Source organism: Urocampus carinirostris, chromosome 1 (assembly GCF_059441175.1).
Source record: "Urocampus carinirostris isolate Australia breed hairy pipefish chromosome 1, RoL_Ucar_1.0, whole genome shotgun sequence".
Taxonomy (NCBI): domain Eukaryota; kingdom Metazoa; phylum Chordata; class Actinopteri; order Syngnathiformes; family Syngnathidae; genus Urocampus; species Urocampus carinirostris.
Genome location: NC_142349.1, coordinates 51,303,146 through 51,329,218, shown reverse-complemented (window position 1 = coordinate 51,329,218; position 26,073 = coordinate 51,303,146). Strand labels below are relative to the sequence as shown.

The window sequence follows — 26,073 nt, the reverse complement described above, 5'->3', positions numbered from 1 at the left end:
AAAGGGTTATGAACCCTATACCTAACAGTGTGTCAGCAGCAATGTTGGGAATATTGCCGTTATAAATAACGCCATTACTTAACACCATTATTTTTTTCCTGTAACAGGTTAATCCAGCTAACCATACACGCCGTTACTGGTACTGAGGGTTGAAAGCGTTGCGTTATTTTAGCTGCAGAATGCCAATAGCGGCGTGCCCTCGCAACCTGAAGCCGTTTTCAGCAGAGCGGTTTTCCGCTCTCCTCCGAGTTGTTCATGTCACATCTTTTCAGATCATGTTACCATTCTAATTGGAGACTACCACATAGTTTGATAGCATTTCCGAATGTATTTACTAAGGAAAAGGCGAATGAGGGCTGAGTCACGACCCTAACTCGTGTCGTTTGCGAATAAAAACGTTTCTATGAGTTGTCTTTTGGATGTGAATTTGTCTTTTTTCTTTATTTTCCCCCCTTTTTAAGTCATCCTGTGCACAATGTTACATAATAATCGGGATCAAATCCACAAAAACAACCGGAATAGTCGTTTGGGACCAAAAAGAGCAGTGTCTTTTTAGTAAGCAGAGCAAAAAAAAACCACGGTTCTCTAATAAGAGTTGGAAACTATCTCTACAAAAAAACTCCGGTGAAAGACCACACAGTGTTTTGGATTAGCTTAGAAAATTTCAAATTCTTTGACAACAATTCCTTTTAAAGTCACAGAGGAAGTTACTTTCCCTGATAACAAGTCACTTTTACTACAGAGTAATTCAGTTACTAACTGTTACATTTTGGGAAAGGTAGTGAGTAACTATAACTAATTCCTTTTTTAAGGTAACGTGCCCAACACTGGTCAGAAGTGTGTTACATTTAGCTAATGACTCGTAACGCTTGGTTTTTGTCACGCCAGATCGCTCAGGGTTGACAAGTGTGGAGAAGATCGAACAGTGCCAAGAGGCTTACCTGCTGGCGTTTGAACACTACATCAACTACCGCAAGCACAACATTCCTCACTTTTGGCCCAAACTGTTAATGAAGGTAACCGACCTGCGCATGATCGGAGCATGCCACGCAAGCCGTTTCCTCCACATGAAGGTGGAGTGTCCCAACGAACTCTTCCCGCCGCTATTCTTGGAGGTCTTCGAGGACCAGGATGTGTGACTGTCAAACAGTCGCACCCTTTAAAAGAAACACCTTGTAAAAACTTTAAAGGGGTGCGTTTGGAATGAAGGAGATAGATCCTTTACCCCCCTTCCCCTTCTTTAATGGGAACATTTGGGTTCGGACACCCACCACCTTCCACCAGCATTCAACATCACAAGGAAAAGAAAAGTGGCTTCTTTTACGTGTCACTTTAAAAGGTACAGTTATTTAAACGACACACTCAAGTAGAACTATATGCAGACAAACAAAAATCCAACAAGCCTATGGTCTCACGCAGAAACCTTTCACCTTACAAGTTGTTTTTATCCTGGGGGGTCGTTAATTTTTGATTGCAGATCATATTCGCTTCAGACAAACCCACTCCACAAACCTCTTCCTTATCAGCAGCCACACTTCACCTTGACGCCCATTTAGCCGCTGCTATGACAGTGTTTGCCAACCTACCTCCCTCACATAGTGAGCTCTCTATCTCTCTCTCTCTCTCTGTCTCTATCTCTTTCTAAATAGACATACACGGTCACACTCCATCTAAAACATAACATAACCGCCTACAATTTTACCTCATAGCTTGTAAAACGTAGTGTCTTATTTATTGGTGGTTTACTGGGCAAACACACACAGATGTAGTCATTTTTTGCGTATCCTCTACTAAGAAATATAGTTGAGTCTAATGCAGTGGTCGGCAACTCCTGGGCCCACGGACCAGTACCCCGTCGTGACTCATTTGGTACCGTGCTGCACAGCAGAGAAAAAAAAATATTCATGTAAGCACGCATTTTTTCTCTCAAAAAACCCTCAAACTTTGGGTGTGCGTTAAACCGACTGTTTACGGTAGTAAAGCAATCCCTCAGTTTTCGCGGTTAATAGGGACCAGGGCCCCCTCATCCTTTCCCTGACCTGATAACAATCCACTAAGAAACCAGTACTTACTAGCATTTCTGTGCTTTTCTGACTTTGCTCAGAGTCTGGGTTAATAGATATTTTTTCTTTTCAATTTAATGGGCCGCTAAAAGCTATTTGCCACCAACTGTTTTGGATGGACCCATTGACTTGTGTGTCTGCCCCGCTGTTTGACTAACAGTAGACACCAGCCTATCCCAGTCAAGCCCACAGGCAGTCATGTCCAATCAACACAAAAAACCCTCCCTAACCTGCCCCTGTGATTGCATTTGCTGTCTCCTCAGAACACAAAGCACAATATGTTGATATCAATGACGATACAGACAATTCAATTAAAAATTCACAAAGCAATAAACCAGCAGTAACTGAAGCGCAAAGTAGTGACGGTTTACTGTGTAATTCAGCAATGATTGATCTGTCAACAAATACTGCTGACCTCATTTGTTCAGCATTGGATACAACGAGAATCGAACGCGGATCTCAGGGTTGAGAACGCCAACTCCTAATCTCTTGGCCATTAGGATTGTGGAAGGAAAAGGCATTTGATTTTATCTCATCCTCACACTATTTTACTCACAGAGCCACATTGTAATAGAGCATTATGATAAAAAGTTTAGCCCAAACAAACCTAACAAAACAGTGATCTCCGGAACATTGCATTCAAGTTTTTTTTATTATTATCGTCATTGCTACTAATATTATTGGCCCAGGCCAAAAAATATAGTTAGACATAAAACTGGTCCGTGGTTGTAGAAAAGGTTGCCGGCCACTGGTCTAAATGTATAGGATACAATTCATGTTTGACACCTAAAATGCAGCATTCCAGTGCTGTATGTTTTTTATTATTTGCTATAATGATGGGCTATAAGCACAGACAAAATGATTTTCAGTTGAGGATTCCAAAACCATGCATTTCAGGTGAATTGGCCGGTCCAAATTGTCCCTAGGTGTGAATGAGCGAATGAATTGTCTGTCCCTGTGTGCCCTGCGATTGGCTGGCAACCAGTTCAGGGTGTCCCCTGCCCACTGCCGGGAGATGGCTGGGATGGGCTCCAGCCCCCCCGCGACCCTAATGAGGATAAGCGGTACGGCTGATGAGATGAGATGAGATTCATATAATCAGTGGCGGCTGAGGAGATAACTTTATTTAAGACCAAAAACACTAACCCTTGTAGCAAGCATCCTTATTTTACATATAAATGTTAGATGTTTTCCAATAATGTCTTTATTTTAATTTGATTATTATTTTGTTTTGTTTTTGAGCAGGGATTTTTTTTTTTTTTTTTATCTGTAAAGATGGATCTGGCCTTGGTCAGTGAGCCAATTGGAAAAAGTCACTTGGCAACACACCATTTCGCTACTCATTTTTTTGCTCCGCCTTTTTGTGGTTTTCGGGTAACTGTAGAAGCAGGATGGCGGACAAATATGTCAGCATCTCTTAAGTGAGTCTTATGTTGTGTAAAACAAATGCTTATTTCTTGACCTACAAATATTTTTTTAAAATGCACGATAATAGTTTATGTATTTTTGCCTGAAATTTAAATCAATACTGTTTTTAATTATGTTTTTACCACTCGAGGCGCAAACTTATACACATGATGCTTTTAAATAAGATTTGCTTCAGAAGTCAAACAGCCCAATATGAGGAATTTTCTGCAAGCTTCTAAGGCAATTTAGTCCAACACTGAGCGGCGTTGAACGTTTTAGATTCTTTTTTGAAGCCCTTTGCAACCAAGCAAAGCAGAATCATTTGTGTGTGAAAAATGTACCAAAGGGCGGTAGTTAAATTGCAGCTTTGATGGGGGTTTAACCTTTTCCGTCCCTCTGCGTTACAATTCCAAATTTTATTTTGCAGTGTCTCAGTAATGTCAATCTTTCTCAATCATCCGCCTCTAATTATATCAAACCCAGCTGTGATATTATAAACATAAGTATAGTTGCAGGGTTAGGGCAATGCCAACACCACCTATCCCCCTCCTACACCCACCCAACCCTGCATCTGACAGTTTAAAAGTACTAACGGTAAAGAGCCACAGATTTTCTTCAGGAGTGGCAAACCAAGAACCAAAGTAGAGTAAATTTTGTGGTCAGGTGGATTGAAAAACACATTTAAAAACACATACGCGATGCCGAGAGACATCCCAAAACAAAAAACTGCTGAGAAAGAGGCTTGAGGCTGGGTTGCAAATTTCTCCCTCGGATGGCAATCTGATGAGTGTGTACTAAAAGTAATCTTCAGAAAAACAACCATCAGAATGCCCATCTTAAGCAGTCACACCGTTTCTGGACTTACAGTGACATGGCCTCTATGGTTTTATTAGCAGTCAGATATTTTTCATTTAATTTGTATTTGCTACTCCTCACATCATCAAAGCTCACAACTCGTTTTATTGCTAATGTAAAACCAAAAAGATTGATTGCTTAGGAACACTAAGTGCAGAAATATACTATAACCTACAGATGCTATAGAGAATTTATTTAATATATTTTCAGCGTATACCTTCTTTCTAAGCTTCATCCTGCACATGCCTCACATTTTTGTTTCCCATTTCTGTTAACGATCAGTGTGCCGCAGCACCACCATGCCTGTGGTTCTCTCAATGGGCCACGAATCTCGACCCAGACACCAGCTCTCTACTGACGCGGATATGATTGGTTTAGTTTTTCGGTGCTGGGCGTTAAACATGTCACTTACCTCGCTGTAATGGACCCGATTCTACCTCGCCTCCTACTTCGGCGCAGTTTGCCATTCTCGTCCGCCACATGGAGACACCAAACCGGTCAAGAGTGCACTGCCGACGTGGCCCAAGTTTGTTTGTGAGCCTAACAGGGACTGTGACTTGTTAGCTAAGAAGAGGCCCTGTTCAGACGTGTTGTCAACATAGATTTATTTGTCATGCAGCCTCACTTATAGCAGCTCTGTATGCAAATGTATTGCAATTTTGTGTAGTTTTTTTGTCTGCTGTTTTAGACAACTGTTTATGCAATTGAGTGTAGAAATCTGGTGTGAAGCATACCCAAGACATCTCGATGGCACGTTTGAATAAGGCCTCTCTGACAACACATGTCACAGATCAAAAGCGTCTGTATGACTGGCGGGCTAACAACAGCGGAGAAATGGGACTCCAGCCAGAGCTATTTTGGGTCTGACTTGATCAAACAAACAAACTTGGCGGGTTTGAATAAGCAGCAGGACTGAAGTATTTGCCTCTGGATTCATCCAAACAAAGAGGAAGGAAAAAATGGCTCTTGATGTCATCCGACTTGTGCAAAGTCACTGCACGGACTTCTTTCTCTAGAGCTTCTCATTGATTGTGGCTGCAGGAAAGGACGCTAAGCCATTCAAGTCTCCCTCAAAAAAAAAAAAGCTTCTTCGGCTCTCTAACATCTTAAAATGTTAATTTGGAAATCAGTAATGTTGAAATGAATTATGCATTTTGATGCACTATAGTTGGAAGCAATGGCTGTGATAACACCCCTTCCTTTGAGCACTTTGAAACAGAGGTAAGATCCTGCCTAAAATATCCGCACAAAGCCCACAGCTCTTTGAGCCCAAACAATTGACTTGATTTGCAGGACCAAGCCCGAACAAACCCAAAATTTCATATTTTATATGTGAGGACTTGGGAGGGGTAAAGGTGATTTATTATCCTGTCTTTTGAAATAATAATAACTATTTTAAACAAGACTGTATAAACATTTACATCTTTTATATTTATTTGTCTGCAGAGCTTGCACTAATAATTTTCCGTCATCATTGGCAGATTTTTTTTTTTTTCAAGTGATGTACGGGGAAATTTTAAGGCAGTCTGTCATTTTGACAGGGTGAAAATTGGGGCCGTAAACCAGAGCATTAGTATATCTTTAAGAATCTAGCGTGGCACTTTAATAGAGAGGGAGGCAGAGAGGCAAGGAAGAACAATGACGGATGGATAATAGACAGAAACAGGAAAGAGTTCTTTGAATCGACATATATGTATTGAAAAAGGTCAGCAATCGAGAAGCCCTGCAATTTAAACCTGACCACAGCTGAGATTTGGGTCACGCTCGAGCTTGGATTTAAGATCTTACCTCTGCTTTGAATCCCTTTATTTTTACCCAAACATTCTTGACTACGTTTGCATAGAGAAAAAAAAAACTTTCAAACAAGGATGTGCGAAAGTCAACTATTTATTCCAAAATTACATGTTGAAATGATGAGATTAAATCTAATGCAATAAACTCCCTTTTTGCATATCTTCAAAATTCATGAATAATCCCAAGGGAAATTTCCATGACAAAATATTGCATCCCTTTGCAACACTAATCTTGATAATATATGAAATAAATTTATGCTGCCTATTTTCTCACATTTACATTCGCCAAGCAAATAAGTGGCTCTTTTCACAAAAACTAAAATTTTCCATAAGGTGGTAGCCACGTTTCCTTGAACGCGCAAAACGACCTGCAAATGGTAAGCACTTTTCAGATAGCCATATGTATTATCTGATCAGATGACAAAAAAAACCTTTAGAACATAAGGAAGACCCCTCGCAGGGGCCTTGCCTATAAATACCACCTCGCTTTCTTGCTACATTGGACCGTATTTAGCTAAAAAAAAAATGTGAGTACCAACTCAATGAGAGCACTCTCTCACATACATAAACACCTTGTGGGGCACATGTCTCCACGGCCAGCGGATGATCAAGCGTTGCCGTTCCCCAGCTGCTGTCTCCAAGGCCTGCTGGGACTTAACCTTTACTGTGAAGGGAAATCTCGCACCAATTGGCTTTTTGTTTTGCTGCGTTCACTGACCCGATTTTGTATAAATATCCACTGACACTATTACAGGGGTCCTCAAACCTTTTTTTCTTCCCAATGGGGGCCGCATAACTTTGATTCAAGAGGCACAAGTTTTTGTATCTGGAAAAGTGTGACTATGCAGCGGTGGCAACACGTCGACATATGTTTATTTTGACAAATCTATACATACCCAAACATCAACACTTTCGTTGCTGTTGACAGCGACAGATGTCAAAAATGATCAAACTGGGCTGGTTCCCAATGCCATCGACAACAGAGATCCAATACAAATGTGCTAGAAGCCATTGGTATTGTTAGCTATAGACGTCAAAAATCCAATTTAAGATGGCTGGGGTCCGTTGCACATGTCAGCCGTATACGCTAAAAAAACATGTAATACTGGATGGTTTCCTTTGCCATTGACTGCCATAAACGTCAAAGATCAAGTATAATTGGTCTGGCATTAATTTCTCTTGACGATTAAAGACTTCAAAGATCCAATGTAAGAGAACTGGCATCAATTTCCATTGTCAGATATAGACTTTAAAAAACGTAACTAACTGGGTATCTTTGTTTGCTATTAAGGGCTCTAGACTCCAATAAGTGCACCAACATGCATTAATATTGATAGCTTTCAAACATGCAATATAAGTGGATCGGAATCCGTTGCATATGTCGGCCATACACATTAAAAATTGTATAACACTGGATTGTTTCCTTTGCCATTGATGGCCACAAACGTCAAAGATACAACTGGTCTATCATTGATTTCTATTAAAGGTTACGGATATCATAGATCAGATGGAAGTGAATTAACATCGATTGCCACTGTCAGTGATAGATGTTAAAAATTGCAACTAACTGGGTACCTAAAATGCTATTGGTGGCTTTAGACGCCAAAGTGTGCTAGAATCCATTGTTATTCAGAGCTAAAGATGTCAAATATTGAGGGTAGCCTGCTTACATTGCATATCTCAGCCATACAAATAAAAAAATGTATATAACTGGGTGGCTTTCTTTGTCATGGACAGCCACAATCCTTAAAGATCCAGTATAAGTGTTCAGGGATTCGTTTCTCTCGACGATTATAGATTTCAAAGATCTAATATAAGTGAACTGACATCCATTGCCATTGTCAGCAGTTTACGTTAAAAATCATGACTGGGTACATAAATTGCTATTGATGGCTACAGATGCTAAAGATTCAATAAAAGTACATTGGCATTCATTGCTACTGATAGCAAAAGACGTCAAAGATTCAATGTAAGCGAACTGACATCCATTGCCTATGTCAGACATATAGATATTAAAAATCATATAATGTATATTGCCATTGACTACCTCAAAAATCAAAGATAATGTATAACTGGTCAAGCGTTGATTTCTATTGATTGTTATAGGGTGTCAAAAATCCAATATAAGTAAAATCACATTAATTGCCATTGCCAGGGAAAGACGTTAAAACCGTAACTTACTGGGTACCTTTAATTGCTATTGCTGGCTTATAGAAGCCAATAAGTGTGCCAGCATCCTTTTCCATTGACGTCTATATAGGTCAAAGATAAAATGAAAGTGGGCAGGGATATGTTGCATTAAAAATCATATATAACTGTCTGACTTCCTCTGCCATTGACAGCCACAAACAAAGATCCAGTACAACTGGTCTGGCACCTTTAATTGCTGTTGAAAACTATAGACCGCAAATATCCAATACAATTGCGCTAGCATCCATTGCCATTTATAGCTATAGACTTTAAAGATCAAATGTAAGCAAACGGGGATCCATTGCATATGTAAGCCATACACATTCAAAATCTTATATAACTGGTTGGCTTCCTTTGTCATTGATGGCCACAAAGATACAGCATAACTGGTCTGGCATTCATTTCTCTTGACGGTTATAGACCCAATATAAAGGAACATACATTCATTGCAATTGTCATAGATATGTTAAAATGTTTACCTATCTTGGTACCTTTAGTTACTGTAGACTACTGTAGACGACAAATTTCCAATAACATCGCGCTAGCATCTATTTGTATTTATAGCTATATACTTTGAAGATCGAGTGTAAGCAAACTGGGATCCGTTGCATATGTAAACCATAAACATTAAAATCTTGTATAACTGGGTGGCATCCTTTGCTATCGATGGCCAAAAACGTCAAAGAAACAGTATAACTGGTCTGGAGGTTATAGATGTCAAATATCCAATGTAAATGAACTGACATCCATTGCTATTGTTAGGGATAGCTGTTAAAAATCAATACTAACTCTGTAACTTTAATTGTTGTTGACGACTATAGACGCCAAATTACCAATGTAAGTGGGCTGGCATTTGTTGCCATTGATAGCCATAGACGTTAACGTTTGTTTATTACTGGGATAGCATCAGTGACGTGCAGTAAGGTTCGTGTCTGGTGAGGCACAGTCAGATTTACAAATAAATAAAACACCATCTTATTTATCATGTTATTATCATAGCAAGAAAGCAATGTAGAAACTGTGGCATAGAAAGAAAATATATTGCCTTACCTTAACTCATTTGAAAAAAAAAAGCTATCAATAGATAGGCTATGAAAAAAGTCCATGCGATGAGAAAAAAGAAACACTTGATGCTTGACTGTTTTCTTGCCAACACGAATTCTATTGTTTGCCAAATTAGAAACTTTATCCTACAGACCTCTGCCATGAGGTGAGAGAATTGTGAGGCCCACTTTGCATATATTATAGACATACCAATTGTATTAATAGCAATATAATGTGAAAATTCATTTATTTAGAAAAACAAAATCCAGAAATTGGGAAGTAAAATAAGAAATGACTTCAACACTAAATCAATAAAACCATCTTATTTTATATTTGTATGATGATAGGTGAGATACAGCTTCACCTGCCTCCCCTGACTGTACATCACTGGCACGCAGTGGACAAATGAATAACCCTTGGATTTTGCCCAAAGCTTTGCAAAAAAAAACTAAATGACAATGACTATCAACAGATGGGAATGTGCTTCAGTCAGTGCTCAGAATGTGGATACAGTAATTCCTTGTCTTTCTCAGGAATTTGTTCCGAAAGACTCCCGTGGGAGTCAAAACCCACAAAGTACAAACATTTATTTATTTAAAATCAATAACACATGTACAATTGTAAAAAAAGAATAACTACAGCTCCACAAATAAAAACACAAAATTGCAGTTGAGTGAATGGTCTTTCTCATTATACAATAGTACAACAGAACTGTAGGGGTCCTCCTCTCAGTGTAAGAAAGCGAATGGAGAGCAGCCGGCTAGCTGCATGCTAGCATCGGGGATACACAGGTTGAGCCAGGTCTTCGTGATGATTAAAATATGTCAGGAATGTAGTGGTTTTCCAAAAGTTTTAGCGCCAGACCATCTGTTTTAGTGGGTACTGCATCCGGCATTAGTGACACACACGCTCGGCTGGGTTAGCTTGTGAGAGTTGTTGCGTAGCCGCAGCCGGCTGGACCTGCACGACCCGCTTTCGCCTTCTCTTTGACGCCACATCAGTTTCTTCCCGGACCCGACAGCCATCCATAGAGTACCCGCTGGTGATCAGCATTTCTTGGCTAGTTTCAGCATAGAAGACGATTGTTTTACGCAAAGAAAGAAAATTGGAGTTTTATCAGGCAGCGTAAGCTAGTTTTTGAATGTTAGGAGCAAAGCATACACGCATAAATTGTTTTTCTTCTCCATAGTTTATTCATGCTAAATTTAAAAAGAGTTGTGAACGATGTAGTGTCCAATCAAATGTAAAAGCGAGCCTTAGTTTGGGGACTCCTGTTCTATTGTTTCAAATGCCCATTGCTGTCCAAAGTTAATCATTTCCCAAAGTTACCTTAGCAGTCGTGTAGCGCACCTCAATTCTTATTAGCGACATCATCATGACACATTCTGCTACATTTCTTTTTCACCCAAATCTCAGGATTGCGTCCCTGAGCACAGAGAGCACTTGCGTGTTCCAGTTTAAGGACAACAAAACAATGACGTCTGGTATCATGGTTGGAGATGGCAGCCATTCTTTCTCGCCCATGGGAAGGAAACGCCCTTTTTCTATGATCAATTATCACCAGCACCACAGAACACACTGCCTTCAGCCATGATCACGTGCACCAGCATAGCAAAGAGGCAGACTGAACATTCAATGGTCATCTTTAGCGACAATGTCACCTTTTCCTTTGCCGCTTACTGCAAGGCCATGTTCAAACCATCTTTAAAAAATACAATCCCGTTTTAGGGTTGTAAAAATGTGTTGTGTTTAGGATTTATGGCAAGTCAGATGTTTGCAGATGACCAACACGAACATGCCTGGGGACTGCCAATAACTATTCAGATTTTCACAATTCTTTTTAAAGACATCACAGGACTGACATCTATTTCTATGCATAACTGCAACCACGCTAAGTTTCAGGGTACACATGGTCCAAATCCATTTAGCTTTAGTAGCAATGGACTCTACTTTGCATGCAGTGCTAGTTAAAGTCCTCATGCGAGCTGCTTGTCATCACTTCTACAAAAAAAGGAATTGTTACTTTGGCGTATTTTCAGGTTTTTGATGATGCCGTAGTTTTATCAATTTAGCAGTCAGTCCACAGTTTGGTGTTTTGTGACTTAATCAGGCATGAGAAAATGTTTCTTTTGGTCTCTAAGGTGTTAGCTTTGGTGTCATCATATAAGCAAAACAGCCTAGTTGTTCCTCACATGATTCAAAGTAGTAGTAAGGGCGCCTCAAAGTGTTTAAGGGCACCAGCATTATTGTGTGACGTCCTATGACTGCATCTTGTCATATAGTGGCAACAAACTTTAGTCGTCGTAGAAGTGATCAAAGTAGTGTTTGAGCATGGCTTTAGTGGTACACCAGACCGTTCGAGCTTAATACTTTGCGACTTCTATTGTGACGGAAACAAACGAGTTTTGTCAACCGTTAACTTTTCCTCTGCGTCTGTCGTTTTGTGTACTCGTAACGTTGTAGCTCATGTTTACGATATATTAAACTGTGAACTCAAAAAGTACACTTTGAAGCCTCGTCTCATGCACCTGCTTTTAATGACCCAGGGAAGACATCTGTAAATCAACATCCTCTCCGTTTTAGGCACATTTGTCCGTCCCCAAAGTCCTGATCTATTTTAACGCTGAGCCGCCCTCTCACCTTTTTTAAACCCTTCCTTCCACTCCCACATCCCCCTAAACACCCAACATCACTTAAGCACTGTTTGGTGGAGAAAGACGACAATCCTCTGTAGGAATATACCTGTATCCACACATGGAATGTAAGATAACTGAAATTGTACCATTAATGACACACTCATATTGTGCACCAATGTTCCACATCTTACGCTTGGTCGATTGAGGTTTTAAGGATTGAGCAAGCCAGGATGGGTTTTTTTTCTTTTAGGCTGCACATGTGTGGAGTGGCGGTACAAAAAAAGCAATGTATTAGTATTGTATTTTTTTTTTTTTCACTCCAATCTGAGGTTATTGTCAAGCAAATGTCATTTGTGTTCATTGATGGTGGTCATAATGGACGAATAGGTTCCGTTTTCTTTCTTTCCCAGAGACAGATCAATATTGATGCAGTTTATGCCAGCATCGGAGAACCCATATATAAATACATCCAAATATGTATACGTCTATACGTACGTACGTGCACGTCTATACGTATCTGCACACGAATGTGTTTATATATTTATACAAATATATTTTAGCCCTTAAAATATGAAAAACATCATATATTTCTCTGTAACGCAGTCTTCCTTTTGAGGCAACAAATTGTGTATTAGGGCCACCTCAAAAAAATGTTCCGATACAGTCAAATCAATAACCTAAAACGATATACAAAATGAAATAATACATGAAGCATACATAATGCGCTTCTGTGACGATTGGTATGGGTCTCCTCAAGCTCCACTTGAACACAGAGCGCGACCGTACTGTTAGCTTAGCTTCGGTTCTCAAGACAAAAACGTACACATTTGGTTGAGCGTTGTATGACATATTTGATGAAAATAAATTGAATTATTTAAAGCTACGACTGAGCTCCACTTCTTAGTTACCAACTCGCTGGAAGTTCTTCTCAGAGGCTCATGTTTACAGTTTTACAGCATTGTTTTTTATGTGTACAATTAGTTTATGTCAATGTTGTATCAGTTTCCAAAATAATTCAGGTAGGTGGAGAATATTGTTAGTTTTTGCTAAAATGCTGTCTAACTTTTCAATCCATCAACAACAAATGTGATTTACCAGCTGAGCTTTTGCTTTTTGAAACAAAAGAAACATGCTTGGGGGAATTATGATTGCTTGACATTCATCGGACCTTCAACTCAGGTCCATCATGTATAGAATAAAGTATCAGTAGCTACAATATCTCAATGTTGTGATAAGAATATTGCTGTTTGTATTATTTAAAAAAAAAAAAGGAAAAAAAAAAAAAAGCTTTCATCCAGCTTCCCACTTCACTTTATGAACGAGTGTCTGGGAGAGATTTCGACCGAAACTGTTTAGCTCCTGCTCTAGTTCCAGAGATGTAATCTAGGCTGGGAAACGACGTGTGTTTCAAAAAACACATAGACGTGTGAATCACGAAGCATCTGTTAAGGATTGTAACCATAACCTATCGTGTCAATGTTTGTGACTCTAAAAACGAACTGCACTTCCACTGTTATGTCTCCAAGCTTAAGCATGACAAATGAAGCCATTCTTTGACTACTTAGCATCAGATTTTCCTTCTCTGACTCCAGTCAACAAGAGAGGACTGCACCATCACGTGAGCAGGAGCGCAATCCGCCAGATTACAGCCAAAGAAATCATCCTTTATTGGCCAAGACCTTTAAGGTCAAAAGATAATCTTTTGGAGTTGACGAGCGATAAGTAACGACCTTGAGATTTTTTCCTGATCCGAGGCCGATCGATTGTGCCTTGAATGAGAGACGCAGGACACCCCCCCCCCCCCCAAGTCCCCGACTGCTGTTGTTGCCATGATGGAGATGTCCTCTCTTGCTTCTGTTTCGTCCTTTTCACTGTGACTGTCTATGCCCGAATTTGTGAGACGCGACGTGAGGCTTTATTCCCGATGACGGAAGAGCTCACTACTTTTTTGGCACAGCGCGATATTGAATGTAAAAAGTGAGTAGATGGTCTTAAAGACCCCCTGCGAGTGTTTGAAGGTGTATTTGATACACGAGTGCTGCTTGTGGGCTAATCATTGGCACAGTTTTGTTGTCTTTTTTTTTCTGTGACGAATCAGTGTGGCACAATCAAAGAATGGCTTCTGAAAAGCTATTTGTGTTTGTGGCTCTGTGATATATATATTTTCAGCATTATTAAAAGAAAAACATTTGCTATTAATACGCATTCCTTGTTGTTGTTTATTTAAAAGGTTGGGTATGTCCTTTGAGGAGTCATGTTTATTTGTGATGCCCTTAATCACAAAGAGTCTCAAAGGGCTGTGCAGACCACAGCTTATTGCAAACCACAGACTATTATGACCATCCCCTGATCTAAAACCTACATGAGGGCAAATAATACAGATATTGTCAACATAACATATAGGTTATTCATATGCTATAGAAGTGTGTTTTAAGCTTGGATTTAAACATTTCCACTGAGGTTGCAGATCGAATCTCAACTGCACCTTTTTGTCATTTATCTCAGTCTGCCTATTTAGCATATTGGTAATTGCACTACTTTGAAATTCTGTTACTTTTGAATTTCTATGTTACTCTTAATTTTATGTGCACTATATGGGGCACCTTTAAATTTCATGACACACTGTGTAATGACATAAAAGGCGTTCTATTCTATTTAAAAGAATATTTTAAGTTTTGTGGTAACAATGCTGAGTCAAAGTCAAGTCACATTTATATAGCCCTTAATCACAAAAATGTCTCAAAGGACTGCACAGGATTACAATTACACAATTACCTGATCTTAAACCAACAAAGAGCCTTTATGTATATTTTTCCCACCACTCTAGTCTGTTTTTATCTTTTAAAACTGCTGTTTGGGGACATGCATCGCGTAGGAAGCAATCACTGTTCCCTCTAATTTTCCACGGGTCTGAGCCTTCACACAAAGTCTGTGAGCAACGCTTGAAACAACAGTGAGCAATAGCAATCCCAAGTGTGGCAACTAAGTCATTAGTAGTACGATACACAACTGTATTTAATCACATTTTTAGTGGAAGTACAATGTTGGCAACAAGATTGACTTGGTATAATTGGAAATTATTTGAATGCAACACAAACTTTTTCTTCTTTTTCCCTGTTTTTTTTTTCTATATTTTTAAATTCCTTTAAAAAAATCTCATTGCGTTTTTTTTTTTCCTTGCTGTTAATTTTTTCTTTTTGTTCTCTATTTACTTTTTTCCTTTGTTTCTTTCCTTTCTTTTTTTTCTGGCTTTTTTCCGAATTTTTCCTCCTTTTTTCTCTTCCTTTTCTTTTTTTCTCAGCTTTTCACTACTTTTTCATTTTGGTATTTTTTTTCTTTTGTTCTATTCACCCTTCCTTTAAGTCATTTTGTGCCCAATTTTACATAATATTTGGTCATATAGGGATGAAAGAAGCAAAAACAACCTGAAGAGCCGTTTAGGACCCGATATCCTTTTAGTGAGCCGAGCCGAAGAAGCCGGTTCTTGAAAAAATCTACTGACTTTACTCAACTTCGTTCTACTTCGACCTTGACTTCAAAATACCGCATTTAGAACACAACGTCAGGGGAACCCTGGTATTTTTACCTTCATGCACTGTAACTTTGACTTAATTCGCTTCTTAATATGCAATTTCGAGCCCTGATTTTTGTGAACTGGCTAGATTTTCTTGTGCGCGGAAAAGCTCTGGGTAGTGCGAAATTGCGCACACATGCAGCTTAGAGGGAACATTGGTCGCAATCAAGGGGGAAGGATTTCATGCTCGTACCTGGTTTTTTTTTTATAGTAGCCTGAAAATGGTCTAAAAATGCCTGTTTTAAATACAGTCCAAACGTCAACCCAAACCCCCCAAAAAGATGAGAAAAAGGTTTATCATTGGTACTCAAAACACCAGTCAAGCACACAGAGCAATGTGATTGGGTGAGTGGCGCTATGCACACAGCGCCGTCTTCACAGAGGGTAAATATATCAATATCCTTGTTTGCAGTATTTTGTGACATTTTTATAAAAGAACTCTGCTTGCACCTTCATGAAAAAAGGTATGTTAAAATGAGCCCCTACAATCTTAAGTAACTGCAGGAGGGAGATAAATTTAAAGTTGTATTTTTGTTGATACGGGACACAGGCTCTTGTATTCTTACATTTATACATTTTATCAAATCGTCTTAATGTCGTCACACAGTGAAATAAAATGTGCTAAAAAAATAAATTTTGTCTGGAAAGCGGGTTTGTTGAAATTTAGCTTACAATATATTGTATGGTCCCCCCCAAAAAAAATGTTTGCTTTTATGGCTGGGTTAAAAAGGTTCCCAACCCCTGGGTTTATACAGTGTGAGCTCTGGATTCCTATCAAAAATGCCTAAAGAGTCATTATTATTCAGATAAAATGCCCACATAATTAAATCAGTGTGCTCTGTTGTGAAATAATTATTTGTGGGGAAAACAGCACTACATCTGTTGACAACAACAATAAAAAGAATGGAATGTACAGAACAGTCGGGCGTGTTTGGCTGCAAGTGTAGTGGCTCAGTGCCTATTCAAATGTATCCATTTTAACACAAGGGCCTTTGTGTGACGCATACACACTTCACATGCATCGCCACACTCACGCCAAGTAAATACGTTGTTTTGGAGTTTTCTTCAAGCTAGCAAGCGCCAGTTTTTCCCTATGATGTGCCTCAAAGCTGCGGGGTGTGATGATTTTGGAAATATTGGAATAAGACAGGGGTGTCAAAAATGCGGCCTGCGGACCGGGTTAGGCCCACCAAGGATTATGATCCAGCCCGCAAGATGACACCGAAAGAAGCACAAGAGAAAAATCAGCTGCAGTTTGGTTCCACTGGATGTCGACAAACCAAGGCGACATTTGCAAAGCAACTGGGGTCATATTACTTTCTATGTCTCTGCCTCTCTTTCTCTCTATATCCTTCTCTCTCTCTCCCTCTTTTGCTTCCCTTGTTTTTCTCTAACTCTTTCTGCCTTTCTTTCGCTTTACATTATTCTTTTTCTTTCTCTTTCCCCCATTCTTTTGGCCTTTGTCTACCTATCTCTGTATTATTCTCTTTTTTTCTTTCTCTCCTTCTCCCTTTCTTTCTATTTATTCTACTAGTCCTGCCCCCATGAGTGCCTTTCTACCATGTGGCCCCTGAGCTAAAGTAGTTTGACACCACTGGAATAAGAACTCTGCAAAGTGGAGAAAAGTTTTCCAGGTGGGACAGCCTTTTCTATGATACAAGTAGTTTACCATACATCCCACACTGTTAGGCGCACTCTTCCAAAGTCTTTTGTGTTATTTAATCCACATTTTATCGCACGGAGTGCCCACACTTTTCAATTTGTAAGCTCTGTTGAAATTCCGTTGCACTTTTGATTTTAAGTTAAGTCATGTTAGTTGTATTGTATTTTATTCATTTAGATTATTGAAAAATGTTTCAGGGAGCTATTTAAGTTTTTATGTACCATATCTTCACGCCCCTAGGGTGCACCGTGTGGAAGGATGCAGTCTCCGTGGATAATTCTATTCTGTAATTAACACACACTCAAGACGCACCAACACCTCCTTAGGGCGCGTGAGCTTTTTGCTTGCAGCCGCGTTACAGGAAACAAAACCGAGTTTTGTTCGAATTTTTTTGAATATTGATTACAAAGTAAAACACAGGGGTAAAACAAAATTTTGCTGGTGCAAAACAGTTTGAAACTCACATTTTTACGTCTTACCTGATTGAGATTTCCTACGGAGAGTACTCGCAATTTCAGTTTCGATGTAGTCTTATTTGACGCTTTCACTGCTTCAAAACGGCGTTTTCTGACGCAGATCTTAAGCCTGACGGTTTTTCTGTGGTAGCTATTTTAGCATGGAGTTTGTTGACTACGATAATCACGCACTGCATGTCTGCCAACAGGAGGTAAGATCAAGCTTAAAAAAATTCTGCCCGAGTTGTGAGTATACAAACCCGAACGCGACAGATTTACTTTATTTGATAAACCAGTCCGAAATAAACCTGAAACTTTAATTTGCCCCCCAAGTAAATATAAAGCTTTACCGGCTGTGCTTACTTCAGCGCGGAACAATGCGTTTCGGCTGAACTACGAAGCTTGGGGTTTCCCCAGGGTCCCTCAAATCAAGCGTGTGCTGCAAGTTCAGCACTTAAATGAAAGGTTTAGCACCGAAATGGGCATCTCGGCGACATGCAGCAATCGTGATAATGAACAAAACGGCACCGGAAAAAACATGTTAAATGTAATTCTGCAGATTACAAACTGCAAATAGTGAAAGATTTTGCCAAAAAGCAGACAGTAAGTTTGTATATCTTGTAAGCTATTGCCAAGAAGCAGAAATGACGTGAGGGAGGTAGAAGCGGCACATCTTTTACCCCAACACCGGGTATGAAAATTTCTTTGGATTTAGTGATTTTGAGTTAAACCGATCGTTTGATAAGCAGTTTCTTCATCTGAATAATTACTTGGGTAAGAGTAAGTGCATGCTGCGTAGAAAGGGCAAGAGAGAAACCTAACCGGCCCGACTTAATAATTCACATATTAAGTCTGGTTCGGGCCCTTGCCCAAGATCTTACCTCTAATGCCACCCCATGTTAAACATCATAAGTAAAAGTTCGGTTTGCTAGTTTTACTTGAGAAAGAGATCAAAATTCGCTGTCAGATTAGCCTATGGTAGAACACCGGTAATCCATAACTTATGTCAAAATCTTCGTTGCCGTGTCTGATGAGAACAACTTTGCAAAATCTCCATTAAAACTTTAAGTCACTTTACGAAAGCTGGAAATAAAGTCCTGCCCAACAATCCATTATTTTCATTCTTACATGCCGTAAATTTTTGCGCCACTGCAGTCCTGGCCCGGGTTGAAAAATGAGTTCCATGAAACAAAAGCGCCAAGACGATTACAATAACTTAAAATAGCTAGTTATGCTATGGCATTAGCATTCCTGAGTTCATCCGCAAACAATGATTGCATGTGACGTCACATGTCCTCTTCTGCTTTTGGGAGCCGAACCCGGGAGAGGGCATAAGAGTCACAAATCGCATGCATGTCGCATTTAGTTGGTAATGTGAACGATCCCTCAAAAACATCAGATTTCACCCCAAAACGTTTTAAGTCTTAACCGGGCCAAGACTCGAACCTGTGACCTCTCCGTCTCGAGGGCGGATGCCCAACCTTAAGACCACCGAGTTGGTCTCAGTTCGCCACTTAACAGGAGACCTAAGGCGAACTGCACAATAGGGCGCCTTGACAATTTAAAGAAAATTTGAGACTTATGTGTGCATTTTGGTTGTGAAAATAGAGTACCTTTATATGGATCGCTGTCGAGCCTAATTTGATTTCCTGCACTGACTTGGTTTCAATGAAAGATTAGAATTTTATCACAATTAACATGATTAAAGTATTTACTGCAAAAGGGTTCAGAGGCTATTGAAGTTTAACTTGATTTGATTCATAACAAATATCCTTTGATTCTTTTTGCATTATCAAAAATGTCTTGCGTAATTTTTGTATGCTTTTACAGCGAATGAATATCGGCTGCAGATATCCGTAATCGGTATCCGCCCTGAAAAACCCACATCGGTCGATTTCGATTTGAAATGTGTTCTTGTTTGGGTTGCAGCTTATTAAAGCTGAATGATGAGTCCTAAAGTCAGACCAGTTGAAAACCACTGCAGTAGGCCACTTGGGATACAGAATACAAGAAAAGGCATCAGATTTTATCTCGTCATCTCACCTTTTTTAGTTACGCTACTAAATTGTTGATGTTATTATTAGGCCAAGTCACAAGAATATTATCAGACATCAAACCAGTTGGTGCTACAGAAAATGTTAAGGACCACTTAATACAGTATTGGATTGCCGACTCGAAAAGTTTCAAGGCGCACAAGATTCTGACCTGAATTAAGAAAGAAAAGACTTGTGGGAAGTAGTTCAGTTGTCCTGAAAGAAACGATTAAATGCATGGCTACACGTATTCAAAACATTATCACTTAAAAAACTTAGTTTGAGCTCAGAAAAAGTAAAACAAAATGCTATACCACCTTAATTTCCTCTTTAACAAATCTAGTATGGTTATTAAAAAAAGTGTGATAATGACATAAGAATCGATGCCTTTTTATGTGTCGTATGCATCTCTCTTCCCGCCGCAATCCGCGTTCGATTTACCTTGCATCCAGTGTTATGAAATACGTGGTCAACAGCCATCATTGTCCCAAGCAGCGATCAGTTATTGACTGATCCATGATTGCACAAGTATGCATTTCCAATCGTGTCTGTATATAAAGCGCACTAGATTATAAGGCGTACTTTCAGCATTCTGGTCAATTTGGGGGTTTTGGGCAGGCCTTATACTTAGGTTTTTCACATGGTCAAAAATCCTGGCTTTTAATATTAGATCTGACCTTTTCCAACAAGACTGTGAGGTTAATTGAGAACTAAATAAACATTAAGTGTGATTTGGTTAATGGATGTAATCACATTTCTATCTAATGAAATGTTTATTGCATGTGTTTCCAAGAGATAAATAAAACCTGTGTTGGGAGTAATGTTACAAAGAAACACGTTCCTTGAAAGCAATCCATTTTCTCAGTGACAAGTAATGCAATACATCATTATAATTTTGTAACTCGCAGCACGGCGGCGCAGTGGTTAGCGCATGTACGGCACAGTTCATGTCTTGGGAACCTCCTGTGTGGGTTCAAATCCAGCTCCAGACTTCCTGTGCGGAGTTTGTATGTTCTCCCTGTGATTGTGTTGGTTTCCTCCGGGCACTCTGGTTTCCTCCCACATTCCAAAGACATGCATTTCAGGTGGATTGGCCGGTCCAAATTGTCCCTAGATGTGAATGAGCGAGCGAGTTGTCTGTCCCTGTGTGCCCTGCGATTGGCTGGCAACCAGTTCAGGGTGTCCACTGCCCGATGATTGCTGGGATGGGCTCTAGCACCCCCGCGACCCTACTGAGGATAAGCGGTGTAGCAGTGGTATTTGCAGTTTTTTTTTAGCTAGCTATCTGGCTCTTTTTTTTAGCTATCTTCGTACATTTGTAGCTGTTTAGCAAGCTATCTACCTTTTTGCATGCTATTGAGCTAACATTTGATCTTTTTTTTACTATTTTAATGAGTTATCTAGCTCCAATTTAGTTTTTTACCTGAGTATGAACTTTACAATATCATTAATATTTATATAATCATATTTGGCATTTGGATTCTATGTCAACCAAGTTATATATTTAATTTTTCCACATTATGCTTAAAATATTTCCGTCCCTACAAAATATTTTATATAGCTGATGTTATATTTTATAACTTATTTTTTTTGTTGTGCTCTGTAAAGACCTTTGAGACCTTTTGTGATAAAGGGCTATACAAATAAACATGACTTGACTTGACTAGCTAATGAGATGAGAATGAGAATTGTGTAACTCAATTGTCAATTAAAGATGGTGTGTTACTTTGCTAATTCTTAAAAGCAGATTATTAATTGTTATGTATACAGACATTTCCTCACAAAATATTCAACCCTCAATCCCTCAATCCCTCAAACACAATGAAATGAAATGATCTGCATTTATATAGCGCTTTTCAAGTCAATGACTTCCCAAAGCGCTTAACATTGTGCTTCACATTTCCCAATAGCGGCCGTGATCTGTGCAGCCATGTAAGGCGCTAACCTGCTTATTGGGGGTAATTGGGGGTTCAATGTCTTACCCAAGGACACTTCGACATGTAACACGGACAAGCCGGGATTCGAACTGGGATCCCTTAATCCTAAAACGATCGCTCTACCTCCTGAGCTACTGCCGCCCCAATGCTGAATAGAGAAAGGCGGAAAGGTGAGCTTGTTTATATGTACTTACAAAACACAACTGAATACAGTACAGGGGCACCTTCTCAAGCACAGAGTACGAGGACGCAGAATTTCTTATTTTTATTTTTTTATTCTTAAATGAAATCAGGGGTCAGTTTATATGCGCATACTTGGTTGTTGTCACCAGTAGCAAATGGTGGGCAAGCCTTTGGGAAGAGTGTGTGGCTTGTACAGGAACAATGAATACAGAATTTACAGTGAAAGAGTGCTGAAACATATTTGACAAGACTTAGAAAATAGAGAAAGAAATATTTAAGCTGCTTGAAGAAAAAACTGGAGACTCTCGGCTAAGCGTTCGTTTGCAAGCTTTAAAAGGTTGCACAAGTCAAGAAACATGGTGGCTTTACCACTTCCACAGGTTAGCGTACACATTTTCTTACATTTATTTTATTAGGTGGCACGTTTATAGCAGTTTTAGGCTTCAATGTGAGTCGTCGACGATATACGGTAACTTGTAACTAGATAGTTACTTTCTGAGTAATGAGCTACTTTTAGGTGTCAGTAATCTGGTGGGTAACGCAATTACTTTTTAAATGTATTACGAGTAACGAACTAATAAAAAATAATATATTTTTAAAAATTAATTGTCATCAGTAGCGAATGGTAGGAAACGTGCAGGAAGTGTGCGTGGCTAATAAAATCCAAAAGAAATCAATGAGGAAAATGTGAGTACAGAATTTCTGGGGGGGGAAAGTGCTGAATTTTGGGCTTTTTTTCTTTGTAAAATTATTTTTACAATGACCAATGTCTGGAGAAGAGGAGAAATCGTCTAAACATTACCCGGAAAGGGAGAAGCAAATAGACAAAATGGATATGGAGTATCGTTTGCAAGCTCTCACGATTGTACAAGCTAGCGAGTATAAAAAGGTTCATTGCTTCCACAGGGTCTTCTATAGATTTTTTTCTACAGTCTTTATTTAATTATGTGGCTATACCCTTATGCTCCTTGTTTTATAACCTTATCTTCTCTGTTCCTTTATCTTCTTGGCTTTTTACCTCACTGTGAATGTGTGAAACTGGAGTGTCATGCCCAATTTTGTTGTCACAATATGTTAACCCATTTTGTAACAATGATAATAAAGGTATATTCTATTCTAGTCTATTCTATTCGAAAGTAGTTTTAGGCTCCAAATGAGAGTATAGAGCTCCCTTGCTACTTGGCGCTTCGGTTAACACTGGTTCGCTCCTTTGCGGATTTTGAATTGGTGTTGTCTTTATTGCCATAGATATCATTTTATCGTGCATTGTGTTCTGTTAGTCAGCAAACTGCGGAGACAGATTAAGGAGGGTGCGCTGTATCAGGTGTGTGTGATCGTGTTCACGATTGTGATAAATTGTGTATGTGTGCGTGTCACTCTGATGTAAGCAGTTAGTCAAACAGCAGGCGGGCTTCTGTTAACAAACCAGGAAGCATAGGGACTGCTAGCTTTTAGCAGCGCATTACATAAAAATGAAATTCATCATTTAAATCGGACACTCAGAACAGTCAAAAGAGCACAACGAAATTGTGATCACCATCGGGTGCTTCGTGTATTGTTGTCGGGTTCCAGAAGCAACTCATGCAGCGTCTTGGAGAAGGCATGAGTGGTGCTGCTGGTCCGGCTTACTGCTAACAATTCTCCGAAGACACCGCTGCGGAACCTGTATCTAGCCAACGCCAGGCCCATTAGCCATGACATGATGCAACAACTCGTGGGAAACTGCTACATTTGGGACAGCTTCATTTGAATCATCGGGGAGATCTGTCTCCATGTAAGGACATCTGATGGTAGCGCGCAGCTAGCCCGCTGCTCTCTAAATTGCTGAAGCCCTTGAATTTTGTTTAAGGACAATAAAAGCATTCATTTAACTGCCAATATGTGTTGGGTCTTATCATTTGAAGATCTATAACTGTTATTTTGCAACAGTCGTATACTCCGAGTCGGTTAACATGTCATCTCAAGGTAAGTTTAACCCTTTGGGGGCTTTTATGAAGGTGTGACACTGCCTCACGGGTTCTCACTTTTTGCAGGGATTTCTAGTCCCCATTAACCCCGAAAACCGAGGTATCTCTATACAGTAATTTATAACTAGATAGTTACTTGCCCTACTTTTGGGTTTCGGTAATCTGGTGGCTAACACAATTATTTATTAAATGAATGAGCTAGTAACTGACTACTTCTGTTTCAAAAACGCTTCCGACACAGCTTGAAACCAAAAGAAAGTGACTGGTGGGATTTTTTTTTAACAGGGTCAGTCATCGGCTGTGATCCGCATCGCTTTTGTGATAAGGACCCTCATCCAGATGATTTGGAGACTGTTGTAGGGATGATGATGTAAGAGTGGGCAGTTTTAACGTCCACCAATCCATGCTTTGGCAAACCAGCACCTCCCCAAACCCGCCTCCCTTGGAAACTAACCAAAAGCACCCACGAGCACAGCTGTTACAAGGCGGACTTGCTGTCACGGAATGTGTGTCTTTTTATCTTAAAATCCAAGTCTTTAGACAGAAAATAGCAAATGTAACACATTGTAATGGGGGACATGCAGAAATGGGCTTGCTTAAATGGTCCTTAAACTTCCCTGTGGTTAGCCAGCAACCTGTCAGCTCGGATTGGCTCATGCCGTCCTATTAATTCATTAAGGTTATAACTTAATTCTAAAACATGCAAATTGTGAGAAAATAGAACATGGTTTTTGCATTAGATATATTTTGTGTAGTTGGCCGGCTACATGTTACTCCAAGATCAAATATCATTTTCTTAATTTCACCATTTTCATCCTTAAATAAATGAAAATAACCAGCAGACATCTGGGACATGTATGCATCCATTGCATTGTACCTAGGGTGCTTCTCACCTGTATATTGCCATCGCCAACCTTGAAACTAGCTAACTGGCAAATAATTTGGACGGGAGTACATAGAGAGAAAATAGGTGCATTTGCGCCAGAAAATATTTTCCCCAACCCTCCCAATTATGCTATGGATTAATTATGCTATTGGGATTAGGTTGTCATATTTCTGAGAAATAGTTAATTATGAAAAGAAAGATTTCAGTGTAGCTTTACCTAGGAAACCCGAGCAGGGAATACACAGTGCCACCAAAGAAACCATAACAGAGTAGTTGAAGGTAAAAATAAATTGAATCAACCGTAGGGCTGCATTAGTTGACTATGTCAACAAAAAAAATCGACAAGAGATATACTAGACAGAAATGTAGAATGTATGTCATCAAAACTGTATTGGCTTGAAAGTTATTTTTGTTCAAATGCTCGTATATCACAGAGGTACTGCCATGATACACAAAGTATACTTTGCAAACTTTTATTTGCCGTATCCAGGCTAAAGAGCTCTGTACATTACCACTCGAGACAGAGACACAATAGTGCATGAGCGCCTTTCAGCAAAGTTTGTAATCATGTGAGATGTATCACTCTGTTGAAAAACATATCTTGTGACAATGAATTCACTAATCATCATCGGTAATAATTGCAGCCCTAAATCAAGAAAGCCGTGTCCAAAGTGAATCAACAACTGTTGCATATGTTGCATTGCAACGAGAGCAGCTTGAAGGGATGACGCGGTTAGCAGAAAGTATGTAAAAAGTATCAATTTCTGAGGAATTGTTCCCCCTAAAGCGCTTTCAACTAGTCTTCTTATCCATTAAATAATGACCAAGCCTCAGGAGCAATTGGAGATTCGGTGTTTTGCTGGTTTCAGGTCAAGAAACGACCACTTAAACAATGGAGCAATGCCAAGTTCTTCCTTTCTATCACAGAAAGCAAACCTTTGGCATACCAAATTCGTTTTTTTCAGGCAAATCATGTGCCAACGTCAACCAAATGAGATATTAGATATGGTAGGGCTCGTCTCCCCCAGTTTTGCCCATTAAATCCTCTCTGCGGTATCTCCGTCTAAATCCCACCATCTGTCTTTGTTGGGCCTCAATCACATTATCATCGCACATTTAATTTCAGATAAGGTGCTGTTTTTTGTTCTTGTCAGTTTGTTGTGTAGTTTATTTCAAGCGGTGCTGCCATGATTCAGCCTGGTCTTATTACAACCTTGTGTGGGCTTTACAAAAAGTAGTAGATCCATTTGCTTTGTGTTCCATAAAACAGGCCCATTTAATCAAAAAGTATATTAAAATACACATATGCGCCCATAGATGAATTGTGTATCATAATTCACTAAAAGGTAGTGCGTATATATTCAATTCTTTATTATAAATAAGTGCG

General features: G+C 39.4%; 1 protein-coding gene across 6 annotated transcripts in view; it reads left to right on the top strand.

The window, feature by feature from the left end:
• The window catches only part of LOC148375091 (thyroid hormone receptor alpha), a 131,531-nt gene extending 117,338 nt beyond the window's left edge, over positions 1 to 14,193 (top strand). For 5 of the 6 annotated variants that reach the window (XM_088344545.1, XM_088344524.1, XM_088344536.1 and 2 more), the window contains one exon: positions 889 to 14,193. In XM_088344545.1, the coding sequence (XP_088200671.1) occupies positions 889 to 1,139 (251 nt within the window). In that variant the 3' untranslated portion in view covers positions 1,140 to 14,193. The remainder of the gene's footprint in view (positions 1 to 888) is intronic. The other variant, XR_015851401.1, reaches the window with a different exon arrangement.
• Positions 14,194 to 26,073: the final 11,880 nt, after the last annotated feature.